The sequence below is a fragment of the Delphinus delphis genome, chromosome 9 (genome assembly GCF_949987515.2).
Source record: "Delphinus delphis chromosome 9, mDelDel1.2, whole genome shotgun sequence".
Classification (NCBI taxonomy): Eukaryota; Metazoa; Chordata; class Mammalia; order Artiodactyla; family Delphinidae; genus Delphinus; species Delphinus delphis.
In genome coordinates this window covers 104,531,342-104,556,165 of record NC_082691.1, presented here as the reverse complement: position 1 = coordinate 104,556,165, position 24,824 = coordinate 104,531,342, and the positions used below count along the sequence as shown (strand labels likewise).

General features: G+C 43.9%; 1 protein-coding gene across 5 annotated transcripts in view; it reads right to left on the bottom strand.

Annotated features, from left to right (window-relative positions):
- RBM33 (RNA binding motif protein 33) overlaps nucleotides 1-10,447 on the bottom strand; it is a 114,316-nt gene extending 103,869 nt beyond the window's left edge. For 2 of the 5 annotated variants that reach the window (XM_060021188.1, XM_060021189.1), the window contains exon 1: nucleotides 9,890-10,447. In XM_060021188.1, coding sequence (XP_059877171.1) covers nucleotides 9,890-9,932 — 43 coding nt within the window. In that variant the 5' untranslated portion in view covers nucleotides 9,933-10,447. The remainder of the gene's footprint in view (nucleotides 1-9,889) is intronic. The other 3 variants (XM_060021190.1, XM_060021191.1, XR_009520706.1) reach the window with 2 other exon arrangements.
- Nucleotides 10,448-24,824: the final 14,377 nt, after the last annotated feature.

The window sequence follows — 24,824 nt, the reverse complement described above, 5'->3', positions numbered from 1 at the left end:
CACAAAAATACAACATACCAAAGTTTATGGGATGCAGCAAAAGCAGTACTTGGAGGAAAATTTATGGCTATAATTGCCTACATTAACAAAGAAGAAAAATCTCAAATCAACAACCTTAATTTAAATCTTGAGGAACTGGAGAAAGAAAAGGAAATTAAACCAAAAGATAGCAAAAGGAAGTAAATGATAAAGATTAGAGCAGAGGGACTTCCCTGTGATCCAGTGGGTAAGACTTCATGCTCCCAATGCAGGAAGCCTGGGTTTGATCCCTGGTCTGGGGACCAGATCCCACATGCATGCCACACCTAAGAGTCCACATGCCACAACTAAAAAGTCCGAGTGTGGCAACTAAGAAGCCCGCATGTGGACTTCCCTGGTGGCACAGTGGTTAAGAATCCACCTGCCCGGGCTTCCCTGGTGGCGCAGTGGTTGAGAGTCCGCCTGCTGATGCAGGGGACACGGGTTCATGCCCCGGTCCAGGAAGATCCCACATGCCACGGAGTGGCTGGGCCTGTGAGCCATGGCCGGAGCCTGTGCTCTGCAACGGGAGAGGCCACAACAGTGAGAGGCCCGCATACCACAAAAAAAAAAAAAAAAAAGAATCTGCCTGCCAATGCAGGGGACATGCGTTCAAGATCTGGTCCAGAAAGATCCCACATTCCATCCACAGAGCAACTAAGCCTGCGCACCACAACTAATGAGCCCACGAGCCACAACTACTGAGCCCGCATGCCGCAACTACTGAAGCCCCTGCACCTAGAGCCCATGCTCCGCACCAAGAGAAGCCACCGCAATGAGGAGACCCGCAATGAGAAGCCCACGGGCCGCAATGAAGAGTAGGCCACACTCACTGCAGCCAGAGAAAGCCCACGCACAGCAACGAAGACCCAACACAGCAATCAATCAATCAATCAACCAATTTATTTATTAAAAAAAAAGAGGCCCACATGCCACAACTAAGAGCTGGTGCAGCAAAAATAAACAAATAAAAAATAAGTATTTAAAAGAGAAAACTGTGTCCATAAAATAAAGATTACAGCAGAGATACATGAAACAGACTAGTAAAACACTTTCAAATTCATTCCTGAGGCCACTATAAAACTAAACAAAGATATTAAAAAAAAAAATTTGACCATTATTCCTCATGACCATACATGCAAAAATTATTTTTAAAAAATTAGCATACAGGACTCAATAATACATTAAAAGGATAATACACATCATGACCACATGGGTTTATCCCAGGAATGAACGGTTCGTTTAACATCCAAAAATCAATACTTTTTAAAAATCAATGTAATGTGTCATAATAACAAACTAAAAGTAGAAAACCCAATTATCATCTCAATATAAGGAGAAAAAGCATTAATCAAAACCCAGTATCTGGGATTTCCCTGGTGGCACAGTGGTTAAGAATCCGTCTGCCAATGCAGGGGACACGGGTTCAAGACCTGGTCCGGGAAAATCCCACATGCCACAGAGCAACTAAGCCCGTGCGCCACAACTACTGAGCCTGCGCTCTAGAGACCACGTGTCACAATTACTGAAGCCTGCGCGCCTAGAGCCTGCGCTCTACAACAAGAGAAGCCACCGCAATGAGAAGCCCGCACACCACAACCAGAGAAAGCCCGTGTGCAGCAACAAAGACCCAACGCAGCCAAAAATAAATACATACATAAATACATAAATAAATTTATTTTTTTAAAAAACCCAATATCCACATTCCTTATACAAACTCTCATCAAATTTAAGTATAGAATGGTATTTCCCTAACCTGATCAAAGGGCATCTGTAAGAAAAACCTATAGCAAACATCACAGGTAAAGGCAAAGACTCGGTGCTTTCAGCTGGAATCAGGAACAAGACTGGGATTGGGCTTCCATTACACTGCAATTCGGCACTGTAATGGAAGTTCTACCTAGTGCAACCAGACAAGAAAAAGAAATAAAAGGAATTCAGATAGAAAAGGAAGAAGTAAAACTGTCATCATTCACAGCAAACACGATCAACTATGGAGAAAATCATATGGAATCTATGAAAAAAAGGTACTGAAACTATTCAGTGAATGAAATAAGGTCACAGAATATAAGAACAATATTTAAAAAATCAAGTTTTTCTACATACAAGGAATGAGCAGTTGGAAATTTAAAAAATCCTTGCACTAGCTTAAAAATATGAAATACATACTAGGGATAATCATAATAAAATTTGTGAAAGACCTATAAATTAAGAACTATGAAACACTGCCGAGAGAAACTAAATACCTAAAGGAAGCGGAAAATAACTAGAATTCCCAAAAGGAGACACAAAAGGTTGTAAATGTGGGTAACCTTGTGCTTGGACAAAACCACATTAAGCAAAGGAAAAACCACACCTGATAAAGCAGAAAACAAAAACATACTTTCTTTCCACCTGGAATATGGAATGTAAAAATGGATATGAAAAGAACTCTAACTCAAAATCCTAAAAAACAAACTAAGACAAGAACTCTGTACGCCTATTTTTATTCTTCTTACATTTTCTGCATCACTTCCCTTCTGTTCTCCCTTTAGAATATAAACAAATCCTTTTTTTTTTAAAGTTCTAGTTTATATCTGTCATACTGAGCAGAACCAAGAGAACAAAACATGTCCACACTAATCCAGAGTTTTAAAGGAAGAACAGCGCATCCCTGAAGACCAAGGGGAAGATTAACTCGGCAGGACAAGAGTGGTCAAGGCCTTTACCTAGAAACTCTCCTTCTAAGGCTAAACATTATACCAGACATGCTATGTTATTAAGGGAATCAACTTTCCTCATCTGCAAGACTTAAAAACAGCTACTGGAATTTTTACAATCTTCAATTACACAGCAATTAGATATCTATAACGAACACAACTCTTTTACTTATCATTCTTATTTCCTCATCCTTTCCAGGAACCTGGAGCTTAGATTAGAAATTTTATAGAATATTAGCTTGGAACAGGATTCTAGCAACTGTCTAGTCCAAGGGTCAGCAAACTACAGTCCACAGGCCGCGTAGGGTCTGCCACCTCTTTTTGTCCAAATTTGGCTCCTGCCTGACTCATGTAAATAAGCTTTTATTGGAACACTGTATGCTAATTCAGTTACATATTCTCTATAGGTCTTTCAAGCTACAAGGCACAGCAGAGGATTGCAAGAGAAGCCCTGTGATCTGCAGAGCCTAAAATATTTACCATTTGGCCCTTTACGAAGTTTGCCAATCTTTGCTCTAGTCCAAAGGTTCTAACCTTCTTTCTTTCGCCTCAACACCATTCTCATGTATACATGCTCATATTCTGAATCACTAACTGAGTCAAAATTCCATATTTTATAAGTGAGGAAATCCAGACCCTTTATTTAAACAGCAACTAGAGGAAGGAATTGGACTAATATTTAAGAACATTCAAAGTGAGCATCTTTGCCCTATAGTATAACTACCAAATTTTGAGTAACCAAGCAAAATTTTCAGAAAGCACCCCTACAACACGTACTTGAAAAATTATTTGTAGTCTTGTTCTAAAACTCTCTTACTTTCATGGGACCCTGGAGAGGTTTCCCTAAAGTGAACTTTGTATTTCGCTTATGAAGTGCAGTGCACACTGACAATTTGTTTTGCGGGTCTTACAACTGAATTTCCTCTTCCTGTGTTGGAAATTAATCACAGTATGAGTCCTGAAGGAAGACAGAGCAGGGCTCTGCCTCCCAATTACGGAAGCAGTAAAAGCTAGACCCTTGAGTTCTCTACTGGCCCGGGCAGGCTGGGAGAGGACAAGAAGTCAGAGCTCAGCCAACTGAATGTTCCCATCATGACTTAGAATCTAGAGAAAATGACACCCCATTTCTTTTCCCAAGAATCCACACCTTCTTTTTAAAAAGTGAAACCTTCTCAATTGCTAAAGATTAGTTGCTAAATTGGTGAAGTGTAAGGGAAGAAATGTCAAAGAAAGGGACAATTTCCTTCTACCCATCTGTCTTTCCTTCCACAGACAGAAGTAACAGCTCTGCTGAGACTGTGGTCCCCACCGCTCTATGCAATGGTGCAGAGAATGGGAGGAGTAGACTTCCCGGAGCCTCCTTCCCTGTGTGGTTCTGAGTTGGAGTATGCAAGGTAAGGCAGTCACAGGAGCTCTGAGTCACAATTATCATCAGTTACTCTGATGAGGCAGAGGCAGGACAGATGACGGACGGACACACACACTGCAGATAGGAGGTTCTCAGAGGTCAGAATGTGCTCTTGAAAACCATGTGTGGCATCCGGGCTTGTAGGTGCTATGATGGTCAGTGGGAGCTTCTTGAGACTCGATACCATCAGAAGTCGACACCTCCAGTACTGCAGACTTGAGACAGTCCACTGGAGCCTCCGCAATAGTCTTCAGTTACAAGGGCTTGCGGGCAAGCTCCCAACCATCAGTATCAGATAACCAGACTAGGTGTTCCTGACCATCACACCCCCAGCCTTTCCAAGGACTGTACAAAGCCTCTCATTCCTGTGTTAAAACCCTTGATACTTGGAATGCAAGGCATGGCCTCTGTCCTAACTAAAACAAGACTGACGAAGCTCAAATAAGCCTAGCACTACTGAAGAGCTGAAGAGAGGTTTCATTTTACTTCAACAAGCTAGCATTTTTATATTTGTTTTCTCATTTAATCCATCCCCAAATTCTCCTTTTACAGATGTGAAAAGTAAGACTAATCAGAGTTAGTTAACAGCAAAATCAGATTTAAACTCTGGTCTACCAAACACGAAGTACAACGCTCTTGAACTTATTCAGGAAGCAACTGCAGTAACAAACGCTGATTTCCTATGTAAAAATATTAAAGGGTAACCATAACTTCCTGAATGTTTAGGTAGGAAGACCACTAATTCATGGAACCTACAAAATCATGAAGGCAGAATCACTCTAAAGCACAGGATGCAATCTGCTGGCCTAGAAGACACACACTCTCTTTGAATTATGTTGTCTTTTTTTAATCAACTTGGTTGCCAATATTTTAAAAATATAATTATATATAAGTACCGGAGTTACAGCTTCTTCCAAAAAAATAAAAATATCAAAAGATCTAGAACAGTGGACCCACATTTTGCTGTAGCTAAATCAGCTAAAGGTGAACAGCACCTGGCCAAACAGGAACAAAATCCCTGTGTCTATAAGAAGAGTAAGTGACGAGGAAGTGGCAGCCACAGAGCCTAGCTGGAGAAGCCCCATCAGCAGCTGCAAGCCCGCCCAAGGCCCACACCGCCCTGACTTCCGTTGTTCTGCAGTCTTAGTTGTCCAACTCCTTTATGTGACTCTATGAACTACCAAAATATCTATCCTTCCAAAAGAATCTTAATGAACTGTCTCATCATGCTTATCTTTTGTATACAAATGAAGTAGCAAAATCCAATAATAAGAATTTCAGAAAGTGAGAACAGAGGAATTGAAAGGAGAAAAACAGTACCGTGAGAAAATTTCCCAGAACTGAAGGATGCGTATTTCCAGACTAAGGTATCCACCAAATGCAGCACAAGAAATAGAAAAAGACCTATGCTAATGAATCTTATAACAATAAGGAGGAACTGTTAAAACCTTCCAGGAAGAGAAAAAGGGTCACATACAAATGACAGGGAATCAGAATGTCATCAGACTTCTCAAGAGCAGAACTGGAAGCCAGAAAACAACACAGCAGTACTACCAAAAATCTAAGGAAAATGAATCTAAGTCAAATCTAGAGTTCGAGACCCTACCAAATCATCAATCAAGCATGAAAATAAAGTAAGAATTTACTCAGACATGCATGGGTCTCAAAAATTTACCTACCTTCAACACACCCACTCTTAGGAAACTGAAGCCTGTAACTCCATATTTGTTCATTTGAAAATATAAACATAAAGAATAATTTTCCCAGAAAAATTTATCAAAATTGACCCATGGATTTAAAAAAGCTAAATAGACCAATAATATCAGAAGAAACTGAAAAATAAACAGGCAACAGATCCAAATGGCTTTGCAGACAACAGCTCTTCTGACATTTAATAAAAAGATTTTTACAATGTCCAGAAAATCTCACAACTCATTCTAGGAAGTCAGCCTATCTTACAAAAAACAGGATAGCACCATGTGCACACACAAATACAAAACTATAAGCCTATCTCTCTTATGATCACAGATAAACCCTAAAATGAAAAGCAACAGAACAATGAAAAGGACTTACAGAACCAGAAGGTTCTGAACACAAGATTGCATGATTGATTCAGCATTGGAAATCTATCAATACATCACAGTAAGATATTAAAGAAGGGGCCTCATGATCACCTCAATGATGCAGAAAAGGCTTTGATAAAATTAAAACCCCAACTCAAAAAATAAACTTTCTGAGCTAAACAAACAGTAACTACCAGAAAACTACAGCAAACACTATACTCACTGGTAAAACATTAAAAGAACGCTCATTAAACTCATGACAGGATGACAAGACAAAGATGCCTGTCATCACCCCTACTACCCAACATTATATTGGAGGACTTGACAAGGAATGGTTCTAGAACGAGAAGTACAAGAAAAAGAAATGAGACATAAATACTGAAATAGAAGAGACTGCAGATATGACAGTCTGACTAGAAAATCTAAAGCACCAAACTCTTAAAAAAAGATTCCAATAAGCCAGTTATACACAATAACCAAAAAAAAAAGTTTTTCTATAGTAGATCAGCAACAAATTTCAGAATATAATAGGATGAAAAACTATACCATCCACAACAAATACAAGATATCTAGGAATAAAACTAACAAGAAATGTATGAAAACTATATAAAGAAAATTTTACTAAGGTTAAGTTCCATAGAAGACAGAGATCCCTTCTCCTATGGAACTTAAGTAAAATTTTCTTCGTATCTGCAATCTCTTCTATTCCAATATTTATGTATCCCAACCTCTTAGATCAGTGTCCAGCACAGAGCAGGTACTCAGAAATGTGGTAGATAACTGACGGGCAAAAAAGAGCTTGACAACAAGACATTCTTGTTGCCGAATGAAAGAACCCATATTGTAAAAGTAACCATCATCCCAAAGTTATATTAATAAACTCAATGCAATCCCAGTAAGAATTTCAGCAGAATTCTTTATAGAATGTGATGATTCTGAAGTTTATCTTTTTTTTAAATGCAGAGCTCATTGAAATTTCTGAAAAACATGCTATAATATATATAGACACACACCATGGAGCAGTAATCTTTTAAAACTATGAATGAGAATTTAATATGTTCTAAAGTTGGAAAAGATAGAGAATTCAATAAATCATATTAGAACTGTTAGAAGCCCCAAATTCACACCACACCCAAAATAAAATTCCATATGCAATAAAAGCTAAACATAAAAAAGTACAGAAGCATAAGGTAGGTATTAAAAGCACAGGGGAACTCTTGGCATGGAGACACCATTACGAAAAAAATTTATGAAAACAAATGACAAAAAAAAAAAATCTGAAAAAGAAAATATATATATGTGTAATTATATATAAACGAATCACTCTGCTGTACACTTGAAACTAACACAACTTTGTAAATCAACTACACTTCAATAAAAAAAAAAAATTGGGTGGGAGCGGTAGTTCCCTGGTGGCCTAGTGGTTAGGATTCCGGGCTTTCACTGGTGTGGACCCGGGTTCAATCCCTGATCAGTTCAATCCCTAATCGGGGAACTAAGATCCCACGTGCCGAGAGGCAAGGCTGAAAAACAAAAAAACACACACACACAAAAAGTTTTTAATATATGTAGCCTACAACACCGTATTTCCACTTCTAGAGTTATCAATCCTCCAGAAATATTTGCTTAAGCACACCAAGATGTGCCTGTAGACGTTTAGTGCAGAATTTTCCACAGCAGTGGAAAAGGACATATAACTGAAATGTCCATCAATACAAAAATGGTTAATCAATAAATGGTGGATCCATGTAACTCTCACCTACTAACACAGGAGAGATCATCAAGACCTACTACTAAGTGAACAAAGCAAACTGGGGCGCACTACGGGATTCCATTCATACCATAAAAAGCCACACAGCTGTAAATGTGCAACTTACGTGTGCACAGAAAAGGGTGCAAAGGGATTCATGAAGAAAATACTTTATTCTTTAATCACTAATTTGTCAAGTGTTTGTTGAACATACACTACATGCCAGGAACTTGGAATAAACGGCAGGTAAAACAGGCAGCATTCCTGTCCTCAAGGGGCTTACAGGCTCCTGGGGAAGGGAGATTTTAAAAAAGTAAATAAATAACCAAATAAAATCACAGACTCAGATAAATGCTCTGAAGAAAGAAGGGTGCCACAGAATTTAGGTGAGGGAGGCACACAAGCACGAGATGGACATATCTGAGACAGAAGAAAGAACGCTCAAGGAAGGCCTCCCAAGGAGCCTGAGGCCTGGGGGATGAAGAGCCAGAGGGAGGGCAGGGGCGGTCCTCCTGGAGGGAAGCAGGCTGACCCAAGAGCTTGGGGAGGCTGGAGGACCGAGTCACGCAGAACTCACAAGTCTTGGTAAGGAGTTTGCCTTTAGTCTAAAAGCAATGGGAAACCAGGCACCTGTGACAAAATGGAAGGAAAAACTCCAAATCATCAAGGACAAAACCTACTTAATCCTCTAAAATAGCCATTCTCAAAAACTTTCTGGACTCAAATGTATTGAAGACACCAAAAAGCTTTTGTTTATGTGAATTACACTCACTGACATTTGCTTATTTTTGAAATTAAAAATGAGAAACTCAAAACGCTATGCAAGCACACATTCCATTGGCCACCTGTACAACGATGCCTTCACGTGTCACGCAGCCTTTGGAAAACTCCACTATGCTCCAGTGAAAGAGCGAAACATGCAAGTGACACTAGTACTATTAACGGAAACACTTCTGACCCAGGAGTTCCCAGACTACACTTTGAAAATGATACAGAACCATGATTTTGAACCCCAGAAAGTAACCAAGTAAGGAAGGTAAGCCAAGTATTTTCAAAATTTAACTAGAAAGCCTCAGGAAAAAAATCACGTGACAGAAAAATGGCATACACCAAATCATACTGCCAGAAGTGACATTTCTTGCATTTAGTGTCTGTGGGTTTTTCCATTGCACCATATGAGCGCTTCAATACTTAGACCAAAATACTTAGACCTAGACAGGATTATTGCAATGTACTCATAAATAAGCATTCCTAAAGAACACGCAGTAGGATGGTTTCAATAATGACAACCAAGTCCAAACACTGCTGTTGTTCATACTTTACCAGTTAAGAGTCTCCTTTATCAAAGTTTTCGAACTATCGTAAAAGTCACTTTCAAGTGTTTTTCTCACGTTAAAAAAAAAAAAACCTCAATCAACAAAATGTGATTTCAACCAGAAAGTGATTTGACCTGAAATCTGTTTTGACTTAGGTCCCCTATCGAACTCATCTACGCTAGGAAAACAAGACAAACTACCCAGAGGAACTGCATCAGTACCTGACCCTTTTCGGCCCCGTTTCTATCTCCTAGGACGCTGATCACGAAGCCCTAATGGGTCGGTATCAGACCACTAAGGAGTTCATGGAAAACGAGACCAGCTCGGGGAGGTTATTTTTTTCAGACTCCTTGCCCTCCGAAACTCCGCACAAACACATCCCCTCACGTAGATGAGTCTAATGCAGGGCTGTCAACCACCCGGAGCCCAACAGGACAACACCTCCTGGGCCGCGACCCTCCCGCAAAGGGCCCGGGGGCGGGCGCTGTCACCCCGCCCCCCGCGCAGGCCGCCCGCCGCCTCCGGTGAGCCTGAGCCCTCACCGCCGTGAAGGCAGGGACACGAGAGCACAAAGACGGCCAGGAGCGGCCCGCTGCCCCCCCGCCGCCGCCTCCCTCGCGGGGCCGCTCACTTACCTCCAGCGCCGGTTCCTCCGCCCGCTCCCAGGGCGGCCGCCATAGTGCTCGCTGGGCCCGGCCTTCAGCCTCGCCCCACCAAGCCAGCTGTGGGGGCCGCCGGGCCAGCCGGGGCCTGGAGACGCACGGCGGGGGACGAGACACGGGGGGCAGCGGGCCGGGCCTGGGGGTGGATGGCTGCGCGGCCGGCGGGTTGCTGGCCCTACGGCCTGCTCCCCTTCAGGAAGAAAACAACAAACTATCGCAACATGGCGGCCGGCTCGGCCCGCCGCCGCGGTGCACGCCGGGATGATGGCGGCCGGGAGGCGCGGGCGCGGGCCCTCCCCTCCTGGCCGCGGCGGCTCCGAGCCACCTCCGGGGAACGCAGGCCGAGCGCGGAAATCAAACACGCGAGCGGCCGCCTTCCTCGGCTCCTGATAGCCTACTGTTTAACGTGGGGGCGGTTACCGGCTGTAGTTCGGCCCCGGGCTCTGTCGCAAGGCGCTTTGCAGCAGTTGGCGCCGAGCTTTACGGCCGGCGGAAGTCTCGTTGGAAAGGGGAGGGAGCGGACCCGCGCCCCGCAGTGGGACCTAAGCCTGGTTTCTGTGTTCAGACAGTGCGGCGCGCGGTGGGGGCGGAGTAACTGAGCGGTGGACCGACGCGGGGAGCGAGCGCGCCTGGGGCGGGCCGGGAGGTGCGGGGCATGCGCACTGCCGACTGCGGGCAGAGGCGGGTGCGCTGAGCCGGTACGGCCCTAAGACAGACGTCGCGGAACGAGTGCGGGAGAATTTGCGTTTGAGCAGCGACAAAGGTGGAGAGCAAGATGCTAATGAGTAACAGAAAGGGGACCAGACAGTAATGCTGAGAAGAGTGAGGGCTTCTCAGGATAAGGCGTCCGAAGACGACTTATGACTTGTTGGCCTTTGGGGGGAGGGGGGGGTGAATGTAATTAGGCCTTTACGTACCCACAAGCTACAGACGTTGGTTCCAAAACAACGAGTGTGGGGATTATGGGGAGAGAAAAGGGTCGTTTTAGGTAGAAAGAGAAGGCTGAGCAAAGGCGCAGAGGTGTCCAATGACTTCATATGATTCCAGATCTGCAAGCAGTATACGTGGGCGCTGGCGTATTAGTAGAAAAGAATAATTTCTCGTGGAAGAGCCTACAAAACTCCACCTAAACTGATGATAGTAAACATTTTCAGTAATGGGATAAATCAAAATTGTGTGCCACCTGAAAAGATGCAATAGGGAGAAACAGCATCACTTATGTGCTGATCCTGTCACAGATACCTAACTGAACCTAATCCTGAAGAAGTAAGGACAAAAAAAGTGAGGGACATACTACAAAACAATTGTCCTTTAGTCTTCAAAAGTGTTAAAGTTATGAAAGTCAAGGAAAGACTGAGGAACTGTTTCAGACTGAAGAAAAAAAACGACATGACAGCTGAATGCAATGCATGATTCTGAACTGGATCATTTCACTGTAATGAATATTATTGGAACAAGTTGCAAAAATTGATGAAGTCTGAAGATAAGATGGGAGTTATATAGCAGAATTAACTTCCTTATTTTGATGATTGTAGGTGATATGCAGGAAGAAAGTCTTTGTAGAAAATACTAAGTGTTACGGAATCCAAGTTCATACTGCTCACTGCAGGACAGGCCAATAAATTGAGAGATGAGATGTTGAGACAAGGAATAGTGAATTTACTCAGAAAGCCAGATGACCAAGAAGATGATGGACTAGCGTCCCAAAGAGCCATCTTACCTGAGTTAGAATTCAGGCTTCTTTTATATTAAAGGGGTGGGGGTGTGGTTGATTACTGCAACCTTCTTGGGCCAGAATCCTTTTTTCTTGCAGCTGTCCACAGAGGTCTGGTCACAATGTCCTTATAAACCTCCAACAAGACAAGTGTTATTCTCTCTTCTGCAACTTTTTATCTCGTTTTCATTCTACATGAATGGAAAATTGTTATACCTTTAAAGGTCAGAGCCCTGAGAATGGGTTACCCTGTATAGTTCAGGCTATAGGCAACATTCTTAATGTGTAGCAAAAGCAATCGAATACAAAGGTTAAAGTAAAAGAAACAGATCCAATATGGAGTCAGATTTGTTATTCCCTCTTACAAAGGTACTTGGGGGTGATGGGGCTTCAAGTCAGGAACTTATTCTCAAATGGATCGTAATAAAAGGGTTTTAATTTTACTCTATATTAAATTTTTCTATAAAATCAAATATTGTTTTCTACTGCTTCACAACAAAAAAGAACCAAAGAGAACATTGTTTAAAAGTGCAACTTTAGGGCTTCCCTGGTGGCACAGTGGTTAAGAATCCGCCTGCCAATGCAGGGGACACGGGTTTGAGCCCTGGTCCAGGAAGATCCCACATGCTGTGGAGCAACTAAGCCCGTGTGCCACAACTACTGAGCCTGCGAGCCACAACTACTGAAGCCCGTGCACCTAGAGCCCGTGCTCCGCAACGAGAAGCCACCGCAATGGGAAGCCTGCGCACCACAACGAAGAGTAGCCTCTGCTCACTGCAACCAGAGAAGGCCCACGTGCAGCAATGAAGACCAAACGCAGCCAAAAATAAATAAATTAAATAAATAATTTTTTAAATGCCACTTTAATTGTGGCATCAGTGGTATATACCCATATCCAAACACATCAAATTGTGTACATTGAATATGTGCAGTTTTTTGTACATCAATTATGCCTCAATAAAACTAAAAAAATTCATTGTTGAAGTAAAATGCAAAAGAAAAGTTAAACAGATAAGAGACAGTTGAGAGAATTTTAGAATTACGGGCAGGTAGGAAAAGATTTCCCAAAATATGCCACAAAAGTGGGGGAGCAGAGGGACAATATGACTGAGAGATTTCAAAATTGGGAGGTTGGAATGAGAATGTCAAATTGGAGTTCCAAAAAGTAGGTAAAAAAGAGAATGGAAAAGAGACAATGTTTGAAAAGATAATTCCTGAGAACTTCTAAGAACTGGTGAAAGATATAAACCCACAAATACAGGAGGCATAACAAATATCAAGCAAGAAAAATAAGTTCACACCTATACATATGTGGTGAAACTGAACCGCATCCACAAAGGAGATCTTAAAACAACCATAAAGAAACTGCCACCTCTGGTCATGATGAAGATGCTGGGACAGACTGCCCTTATATCGTAACTTGAAAAGTAGACAAATTTGAGAAAACAAAACTGCTTTCCAATGTTGGGCCACAGGCAGTACAGGCCTGTGGTCACTGAGAGAAAGGAAACCAATGAAGCGGGCCTCAACAATCATCCAGCTTTCTGCCTGGGAACACTTTCTGGATCATGAGGCAGGAGGGGAAACACACATGAAACGCAGTTGTCTTAAAGACTTGAGGAGACAGACCAGAATTTAGAGGGCCTAACATGGGGCATTGTGGGGAGGTGGTAGTGGAAATGATGGAGCTATGCTGAAGAAGAGCTCCAGAAATCCACACAGGGACACCTTGAATGTGCTGCTGCAGGGCAGAATCCCATGAGGATAAACAGAGGACCAGAACAACCAGAAAGCTGTAAGTGGAACCATTCCCGGAGCTCACACAGAGCCTGGGAGATGTTTGACCTTCAACCACCCAGAGTGGATGATCCTGGCTGACCACCCAGGACATTCAGGAGAGACCCAAGAAGGGCCAATGCATTAGGACTAGGACAAACCAGTGCTAGAATCTCCTAACAAAGCTTTAAAACAACTCTCGAAATAGTTTATGCTAATCAGCAAGTAATTTAATGGCCTACCGGAACAAACTTCATTTTTCTTTAAAGAAAAACAAACCCAGCACTCAATAAAGTAAAATTCACATAGTCACATTTAATTTAAAAAAAAAAAAAAACTACTAGTGAAGGGAAGAAGCAGGAATATATGACCAATACCAGAGAAAAATTAATCAATAGAAACACAGGTGACCGAATTAGCAGGCCAGGGATTTCTAACAATTATAAATGTGCTCAGGGATTTAAGGAAAAATGGGCCCATAATGAGGAAGGAAATGGAAGATATAAGTGGAACTTCTAGAGCTGAAAAATGCAATATTTGAAATTAAATATTCTGTGGATAGGAATAAAAGCAGATTAGAAATTTCCAGTTTCATCTGAGAGACAGAGAGAGCTGGAAAGAGCATCACTCCCAAGCTCACAACAAGGAAAAATTACAACCACCTTCAATGTCCTCGAGCCTTTAATGAGAGAATTAAAAGATTTCAGAGCGGGCTTCCCTGGTGGCGCAGTGGTTGAGAGTCCACCTGCCGATGCAGGGGACACTGGTTCGTGCCCTGGTCCGGGAAGGTCCCACGTGCCATGGAGCAGCTGGGCCCCTGAGCCATGGCCGCTGAGCCTGTGCGTTTGGAGCCTGTGCTCCACAACGGGAGAGGCCACAACAGTGAGAGGCCTGCGTACCACAAAAAAAAAAAAAAAAAAAAAAAAAGATTTCAGAGCAACCAACTGGAAATCAAGAGAAAGACAGACGTCTGCAAAGAAAAGCAGGACCTGAGCCTTTGCTTACCTGGGACAGACAAGGCCGGATGCCTTAGAAGCTGGAACTAAGATTCAGCTAAAAATGTTCAGTGACATCTAAAGGCCACGTGCGGGCTAGCATGAGAGCGTGAAGCCCCTTAGGGCTGCACAGGCAGAGAGACCTGCACCGTCTTGCAAGCTTCTTCTCCATGAACCCCACCAGGCACTGACTGGGAAGATGGGCAGAGTCCCGAGCACACCCCTCCTCATCTTCCCTCTGAAAGTAAGCCATAGGGCTTCCCTGGTGGCGCAGTGGTTGAGAGTCCGCCTGCCGATGCAGGGGACACGGGTTCGTGCCCTGGTCCGGGAAGATCCCACATGCCGCGGAGCGGCTGGGCCTGTGAGCCATGGCCGCTGAGCCTGCGCGTCCAGAGCCTGTGGTCCGCAACGGGAGAGGCCACAGCAGTGAAAGGCCCGCGTACTGCAAAATAATAATAATAATAAAAAATAATAAAAATAAGCTGTCATCTTCACAGGGAAAAGCAACAAAAACGGTGGCCTGGGGACAATGGGGAAGCCATTTCTACTCTGAGAAGGGGACAGCTCACAGGGGAGCCCGGACGACAGGTGGAAGCAGGGATACTGGAGTCCACACCCTGAGACCCGGGGCAGGACGCTGTGCCGGCCCAAAGAGGCTGACAGAGAACATCGGATTTCCCCTCTCGCACCTCCTGCCACCAGCCCAACAGACGTCAAATAAAACTAACAGTGGAATACAGTTGGGAGAGCTGCAAAGACATTCTCCAGGGAGTGCAGTGCAAAGAGAAGACCCCAACCCAGGGGACAAACAGACACATCTCGGCACCCCAGCCCTCATTCCAGCACGAGGCATCACTGGAGGACTTGGGAGCTTTGGGTGCAAAGAAGGTAGCTGTGGCTACAACAAATACCTGCTGTATGATCCTTTCGAGGGATGCATTACTGTTGCTTACAAAGAAAGAAACTTCATAATCATATATCCTATATTTTACTTCTCAGTTATTACTTTCAACATAGTTAATTTTCTTTTTATGGTGTTGTTTTTTCTTAGCCTATTTTTTTCTTTTGTTATTAGGAACATTTTCTTTATAAAGATGTTAAAAGGATATCACCCTAATGCATATTGATAAGACTAAAATATCCCATGTGAATTGAGTGATTTTCAATTTAAGATGTCAAATAATGCATTTAGTAATGGCAACTGGAATATGAAGAGATGTTAAATACACACCTGAACAAGCAACTGTGCAGTAGTATGCAAATCCAAGCTCTTGAGTTTCACTGTTTGCTTGAATTTCAGTTGCATTTAAGTATAAGCCTAAATGGTAACTGATAATTGATTACAGAGCAACGGTAAGCCTGATTCTCAATTCTAGCATAAGGTCCTCACCAAAAAGTATCCCACTTCTTAAGTATAAATCTGCTAATGAAACTACACTCGCACCAGGATGGTTTCTAAAACACGATTTCATCCTTTCTGCGAATGGTGACTTGTGTGACACACACACATCGTTGGTGTTTTCTGTCGTGTTTCAGAAGCATGTTTAAAGTGTTACTCTGGACAGTGCTCGTGGAAGTCACAGATGGCAGTGGCTGGTCCCCCAACCTTGTTGCCATCTTCCTTCACTGTTTTAACAGAGAATAAGACCAAGCCCACAAGATTTCCTCACTACCTCAGCGGTCTACCCCGGAGAGATTCCAGTCTGATCCTCCCCCATGTTGTGGAGAGCTGTGTGAAGTCACTGCATAATGTGAATAACGAAACTGAGAGTTGTGTAAAAACAAAAAGAAAAATAGTGCTCCTGAAAGTGGGAATATTAACTTTCTAAATTAATTCTCCTCGCCGCTTAGGAACATAGCTCATCTTTCGCCACTTGTCCATGCCACACATTCTGCTTCCGATGTGAGTTCAGGCTCCCATCTTTTTCTTGCTAACGTTGTTTTATCTTTCCAAGTCCAAATGATTTGTCTTGTCCGAATGCTCGTCATTCTTCCGTTCCCTCCCCCATTATACCAACTGATAAGTAGTTGCTTGGGTGCGCTCTCCTCACTTCGGGGTTACCTTCCAGAGGGCAAAGGACCCAAGTTTCTGGCTTATTCGTTTCCCATTAACATTAGCTACCCACCCAGCCACCACGTGCGCAGGTGTGCCAGGCTGGGGCTGGGCAGTGGAGGCGCCAAAATGACCAAGATCCTGCCCTGCCCCAGGGTGTCCCCGTCTGGCATGAGCCAACAGCTCTGTGTGGTTGACGCGAGGACAGCCCGGTCCCGGAGTGAAGCTGCAAGACCAAATCATTAAAACACATTCTTACTGAAGGAAATTAGAGATCCCCGCGTTCCATAGCTGGCGCTGTCGTTCTGATACGCATAAATTTAGTTCCTCGAGTACTGACTGTAGATCGGAAAAAGAAATACGGTTGTTGATTATTGCAACTAAAAATTAAAACTGCTGTTCATCATTGTGACTAGTGAGAAATCTCACGAAGCCACACCTCCGTGGGAGCCCTGAGCATTTTGGGGTGCCTTTTATGGTGTCTAACCTGACGGCAGCCACTTACATGTCTGCACCTTCATTTCCTCATTTATGCATAAAAGGCACCTAGTGCCGTACCATGAGCACAGAAAGTGCGCTATGAAGTTCCTGTAGCTTCTGTATAATAGAACTGAAGTCACTCTCCCCCTCCTACCACCTTGGAGACTGTCCGCGGGGGTGGGTATGTAACCCAAGCCGGGGCCCTCAGGACGCTGCACACAGCGGCTGGTGGGGGGGGGGGGGGATAGTTTTTCACACAATGACGTTGGGACAGTGTGGCCTGAAAGATGTCAGTGGCCATGGCCTTCCCACGGCAGGAGCCCCGGGCTCAGAAGAGGGGAAGGAAGAGGCAGGAATGACAGAGTCCAAAAATAATTTCTCGCGACTTCAAAGTCAAGCTAACATATTGTACTACGCAAAGGATGGAATCTTCACCAGCAGAAAATGAAGAGAATGTGGATCGCTGCTTTCTGAGCTGTAGATAGATATTTACCAGCTGTATGACATCTAAACAATCCTGTCCAAGTGGCGTACACCAAATGTTTGTTCAATTTTTCATTTACCACCTTCCATTTATAAACTACTGCACTAAGTGCTGGGAGTGAAAACAGCGGTTTAAGCTACATCTGGTCAGAAGGAGTTTTTAATGTGGCTAAAGAGACCAGGAAAAAATCAATGTGAAGCAACAGCAGGCAATTGGAGGAGTAGCTGGAAGAAAGGGAGGCATTCAGGGAATAACAGCCTGGGCGGATCTAGGGGAGCAGTGCCCGGATTTATGGGTAATCCGAGAACACATGCTAAGTCATTGTTACTTTTCAGGTCCTCAGTATTGAATTAGATACCTAAGCACTTAAAAGATCTTCTTTTTAAAAAAGATCACTTCCAGATAGGATATCTTGTTTTAACCGAAAAACACTTATAAAAAGATTTTGCTGCTAGAAAGTGTTAGTGTTAACATTTAGACAATTATAGGACTGATTATGAAGATAATCTAAGTGCAAGCATTGGAAAAGCCACTAATAAATCTCTCATTGACCAGGACTTCACTGGTGGTGCAGCGGTTAAGAATCCACCTGCCAATGCAAAGGACACAGTTTCGATACCTGGTCCGGGAAGATCCCACATGCCGCGGAGCAGCTAAGCCCATGCGCCACAACTACTGAGCCTGCGCTCTAGAGCCCACGAGCCGCAACTACTGAAGCCTGCGCACCTAGAGCCCGTGCTCCGCAACAAGAGAAGCCACCGCAATGAGAAGCCCGCTCACCACAACGAAGAGTAGCCCCCGCTCTCCACAACTAGAGAAAGCCCACGCACAGCAACGAAGACCCAATGCAGCCAAAAACAAAAAACTCTCATTGACCTACATTGGAACTTAAGGAAAAATAATAATGCTTTGATAAATGTTTGCCTCATAGAATTATATCGATTCAGTGGGTAAATGAGGATTTTTTTTAAAGAATTTAAAAAAACGTAACATAAAACAAAAACAGGCAGAGACTGGTAAATTGGAGCTCATTAAAATTTGAAACTGCTCCGTTGTTTAAAAATGTCACTTAAATGTGAAAAGACACACCATAAGCTAGGAAAAAATATTTGCAACATGTATGACTAACAAAGTACTAGTACCCAGAGTACACATATATACACACTAATTGGTAACAATAATAAAAACAAATAGTCCAATAGAAAAATAGGCAAAGGATATAAACACACAGATGACAGATGAGGACTCTCAAATGGCTAATGACAATACGAGAAGCTGGGAAGCCTCACTCTGTGTAAGGGAGTATAAGAATTGAAACAAATTCACACCCATCAGATTGGCAGAAATTTAAAAGCTGGACAATACCAAGTGCTGGTGAGGCCGCGGGTGCCGACAGAAGCATAAAGTAGAACAACCATTCTGCAGAGTGACTGGTAATATCTAGTAAAGTTATTAATTAGTGAAGAACAGAGCATGCTCTCCTATCCAGCAATCTCCCTGCTGGTACACACCCTAAAGAAATGCTCACACGTGTGCATTAAGAACCAGAACATGCTTGCAGCATTGTTGATTCTAGCAAAACCAAACAAAGCTCCCAAACGAATAAAAACACAAAACAAACACCGTATCCAAACGCACATTTTGAAAAAGAATAGAAAAATAGATTGTGATATACTCACAAAGTGAAAATGGTGAACCAGGGCTATGCATGCCAAAATGGAAAGACCTCAGATCAGAGTGTCGAACAAAAAATGAATAAAGATGAAAATACGTATACAGAGAAAACTTTCATATAAAGCCAAGGTATAAAGATGTGCCCATGCAAGATAAACATTCCTGGTAGGGCACAGGGGAAAGGACTGCACAGTCACAGGGTCCATGTATTTTATGCTAGGTGTGTCTCAAACTTCAGTCTCTACAAGGTATTGTATGTCTGAAAGATTACATCATGATAAACCAGGCTTTTGTTCCATATCTGTATGGTAGTAGAATCCTCTGAATTCTGTGACTTCTTTCCTATCACAATATTTTATTTTCCATTAAACAGTTTTATTTGTAAGCATTTGTCATTATAAATATCAAAAAACATCAGATTTATTAGTCTGAAATTTTTAACACTCGAAAATCAAAAAGTAATATTCTATTAGAAATTGTTTTTTGAGTTCAATATAGAAAGAGAATGAAGACAACTCATCACACTGTTGATTTATCAACTGTTTGCTGATTTTTAAGGCTAGTTTGAGATGCAACTGATCAAAAAAGAGAGATTCTATTGAATCAAAACTGCCAAAGAACATTCTCTAGGTTGGTTTCAGTTTTGCAGGAAAGTTGTATTGTTCCATCTTACTTTTTAAACTAAAGATTTGTTAAATCTCCTTCCAACTCAAAAGTAATCCCAAAATAGGGCATTCAGGTTTTTCTCTGGGGAAAACTGATCAAAAAAATTAAGGTCCAAATTTTGTCCATCGGAAGAAAAAACAAAAGAGTTTGCACACCTGCATATCTGCTAGCACGTGCTTACGTGACAAGCACCTGGATAGGTGTGAAAATGGGAAGTCAACTAAGAACTTGTCCTGCTGTCAAGAATCTCCACACACATATCTATTCTTTTTCACTATCTTTTTCATTATAGGTTATTTTACAAGATATTGAATATAGTTCCCTGTGCTGTACAGTAGGTGTGACCCAATATTTTTAATGCTTAAAAATAATATATTGAAAGAAGGAACAGAGGTCTGCACGGTGGAGATGTGAAAGCGGCCAGTCGGCTTCTCCTCTGGTGTTTACAGCCACCCCTGCCCCACTTCCCGTCAGGGGCTGCCTTTCCTAGTCTTCTGGGTTGGGGAGGGAGAAGCTTGGAGTATATTTCTATCCACAAATAGTATTGTTCTACAGTGGAATTCTAGTAAACATACTTTTTGCCACCCTTCTACATTTCTAGTGGGTCTCTCTGTGTGTAGATTGACACCTCAGGAAACCGCCCAGCTGGTCCACCCCTAGAGGTGCCTACCAGTTTTCTCCACTGTACCATTCTTCTTCCCTTTGCGATTGGTAAGTGTCTCATAAGGAGTTACTTTGAGACTATGTAAATATTGTTTCTATTCAAACATCGCCAACTAGTTTACATTCATTGATTATTCTTGCCCGAATTGATTCTGATGATGTTGGGCGGCACTGATGCTTTTCTAAGTCCACAATTCTGCATCCATCACTCGTAATACCACTGTAAGAAGAGCTTTCACTATTTCCTATTCATTTATTTATTCAATTATTTATTTATGTCAGTATGGACTCATGAATTTATATTCTTTTCTACAGATTATAATCTATTATTATCATTACTTACTATATTCAAATTGTCATAGATTTGGCCATAAGAAAACCTTTCAAGTTGGATCCGTATCCTTTTGCCTTTAGCTTTCGAGTATGTTATAGAGCTACTGTTTGTGTCTGCCCCCAAATTCCTATGTGGAAACCCTACCCCCCAGTGTGATGGTGTTAGGAGATGGAATTTTAGGGGGTGATCAGGTTTAGATGCGGTCATGAATGTGGATCCCTCGTGACGGATCAGCGCCCTTACAAGAAGAGACTGCAGAGCACATGACATGTGTTCTCTGCCATGTGAACACACAGCAAGAAGGCGGCCGTTTGAAAGGCGGAAGAGGGTCCTCGCCAAGAACCCATTCTGCCGACATTTCGATCTCGGACATCCAGTCTCCAGAACTGAGAGAAATAAATGTCTCTTGTTCCAGATGCCCAGGTTGGAGGTTCTTTATTATAGCAGCCAGATCTGACAAGGCAGAGAGATGAGAGAAAGAATGTAGTTGTAGTTCTTTCCTTGCCCACCCTCCTCTGTGCTGCTATGTTATTTATGTGTAACACACTATTTGGTTCTTCTGTTTCTGTGTGTATTTCATTGGAGTTCTCCCTCCCTCCTTACTGATCGAATAATGTGAAACGTTAACTTGGTTCTAACCCGTCAGAACCATACAAAGGGTATATTCAGAGAGGTGTGTCCCTGACACCCGCTTTGCATTCCCCCGTCTTTTGCACTCCATGCTCACCATCCTCTATAATGTTTCCTGATTCCCCTTCTCTGGGTGTCTTTTTTGCAACAGACAATTCGTATGTTCTCTTATTCTCCTTACTTCTTAGATAAGAGGAGCTCCCTGTGTAGACACACACACACACACAGTTTCCCTCTTTCCCGCGCACTGGTGCCCTGTGTTATTTAGTGTCCGGGACCTGTCAGCAATGCCATCCCTCCTCCTTGGGTAGGTGATGGTCTGCAGTCTGCTCCTTCGGCTGTTTTCATTGGAAACTCACCTCTACCTTTGTAGCTGTCAGCTCACGTTGGGAGCACAAAGAACTCTCTGAGACGTGAAAGCTGTAGTGGGCAGTGCCCTGGCTGGACCATTTACATATCACTGTCCCAAACAGTGGAGTAAATACTCCAGAATAAATGCCATTATCTTTGAAGCTCTCCTGCAGAATGGTAGAAACAGATGGCAATTAGGCAGTGCCAGGGATGTCCTCCTTCTAAGCCCGATCTGGACACACGCTTTCACAATTCCATGCTGTTAACACAGCACTCAGCCCACAGGCCATGTGCCCTATTTAAACATAAAACCGCAAGCGTGGATATGAAGACTTCAAAGGGAGGTTGAAGGGACATGTTTATTGAAATTGTCCCGAGCACTTTTAAGGTGTCCCTCAGCGAAGTCCAGGGCCACAGGGGTGGGGTCTGGAGAGCAGGGGGAGACAGGAAGCACACGTGCAGCGGGGGTGCTCCTCTGTCACCCCAGACAGAGAGCTTGCCCTTGGGAAGTTTAAAGCAGCTGCGCCTGAGGGGCCGAGCCAGTGCTGGCCTGGGCTCCCAGGTGACCCTGAGGTGTGAAGATGAGCAGGGGTGTCCGGGCAGGGTCTGTTCAGGCTTGAGGCCCAGGTGTCGGCTCACGTAATGGCGGGGAGCTGAAGCAGCCTGCGGTCTCCCCGGAAAGGCACAGGCGGCCTGGCCGCAGGGCTCCTCCCCGGGCCCCAAGGATGGCCCAGCAGGGCCCAGGGCGCGCGAGGCATCTTTCCTGCCTGCCTGCGGTGCCACAGACAAGGGGAGGGAGACCCAGGAGGCCCAGACCACCTCTTGTGGGTTCAGTGGGAATTTATAAAAACTGACCTTTTTGAGTAATTCCTGCTTGATTTTATTTGACCTACTTGTAGATTTCTTCTTTTTGGCCTACTAGATGAGAAAAATAAGGTTTCTTTATTTTCATTTTAAAGAAATAGCAGTTTGAACCACACTGTAGGCAGTGAAATAGTACAGTCAGGAAACCAGACCAGCTACAACTGGGTTTCCTTTCACCAGCCCATAACCCCAAGCAAATCACCTACACCCCTCCTCTCTGCACCCCTGTCCTCAGATTTCTGGTGGGTAATAATGGTGCTGACCTCTGGCTTATGGACAGGATGAAATGAGCTAATGCACTTAGGTGGTGCTTGACATTGGGTAGGTATCGACCAACCTGCAGCCTGATTATTCCCACCATTGCCAACACCACCACCACTGCCGACACCAACACCACCAGCCCCACTGCCACCATCACCATCACCACCAGCACCACCACCACCAGCACCACCAGCACCACCACCAGCACCACCTTCACCACCAGCACCACCAGCACCATCACCATCACCACCACCAGCCCCACCACCACCATCACCACCAGCCCCACCACCACCATCACCACCACCACCACCACCACCAGCAACATCACCACCACCAGCACCACCAGTACCATCACCACCACCAGCACCACCACCACCACCACCAGCACCACCATCAGCACTACCACCACCAGCACCACCAGCACCACCACCACCACCATTATCACCGTCACCACCACCACGACCACCAGCACCACCACCAGCACCACCTTCACCACCAGCACCACCTTCACCAGCAGCGCCGTCGCCATCAGCGTCTAGCTATTGCTAGCAGAGTGTACACGGTCCGGGTTGGTCTGGCAGCATGCTGATAACCTCAAAGTCCAAACAGCTAGCTAGTGGGGGTTGGGGCTTATTTAAAATACAACTGCTGGTCCTGCCATCAGATAGTCGAAGTCAGTAGGTCTGGGTGGCGTCCAGGAATCTGCATGTTTAGTAAGCATGATGACTGATTCTGCTGCAGGTGCCTCTGAGGTTTACACTCTGGGAATCATCATATCAGCCTGGGTCTGCGGGTGGGGGGTATGGGTGGGACCCAGGACCATGTGCCCAGCTCCTCTTCACCAGACCAGACACAATGAAAAGCTTGCCATCAATTCATTCTAATTTGTAGAAAATATTTGAGAGATTCCATCAGCCAGTGTTAAACATCGGCCAGACGCTGCTCCATTCCAGGTGAAATGTGTTCGCGACGAAAAGGCAGAGATCCCTGCCTTTCTGGAGTTATAGTCTAACTGGGAGAGACAGACAATAAGCAACACATAAATTTACTAAATAATGAAGGTGAACATGCCATGAATAGGACAAAAACAGCAAGGCAAGGCTAACTGAGAACGTGGCTGCTGTTTCAAACTGGTGGTCAGGGAGGGACTTACTGAGAAGGTGACTTGGAGGAGGTGAGGGCCTAGTCACGGGATATCTGGGGGAAGATGCTTCAGGCAGAAGGAAGAGCCTGTGCAAAGACCCTGAGGCAGGATGGTGGGTGGAGGCGTGAGAAACAGCAAGGTCATTATATGGTTGGAGTAGCCGCAGTGCTGGTCACAGGAGTAGGAAACGAGGATCTAAAAGGTAAGGACTTCTTTTCAATAGTTTTTAACTTTTAAAGTATATTCAGTTCACAAATAGATGAACAGGGTCCTTCGTGTAAACATCAGTCTTTCCCCTGCAAAAGCTGTTAATGAGACACTAAAGCGTGTGTCACCAGGCTCACTACAGATGTTTTTCAAACCATGGTCACTACTCATTGGTGGATGATAAAGTCAATTTAGTGGGTCGTGATCAGCACCTAAAAAAAAACCCCAAATACTATAGAAGAGAATACACACCATCAGGGTCATTGCACCTAGCTAAAGCGTTACATCGTGAAACTTTTGTTTCCTGTGTAACAGAAAACCAAGGGCACAGAGGCATTTGTTAAAAGTGAGCTTTGAATCTTGTGGACTCAGATCTCTGCTCGGGCTACTGAATAAAATTAATTAGTAACCGAATTGGCCTTCTTTCCAAAAATCCGCACGGAGCTTCAGGAAACACCTCTGCTGTCACTCAGCAAAGGAAAAGCAAGGAGCACTCATCTTTCTGGAGGTGAAATGGCCAGATGGGTGCTGATAACACGGCAGGCAAGGGCGCCACCGCAGGCTGCTCGCCGTACGTCATCAGACCACCTACATGGACCTCTTTCCTGACTT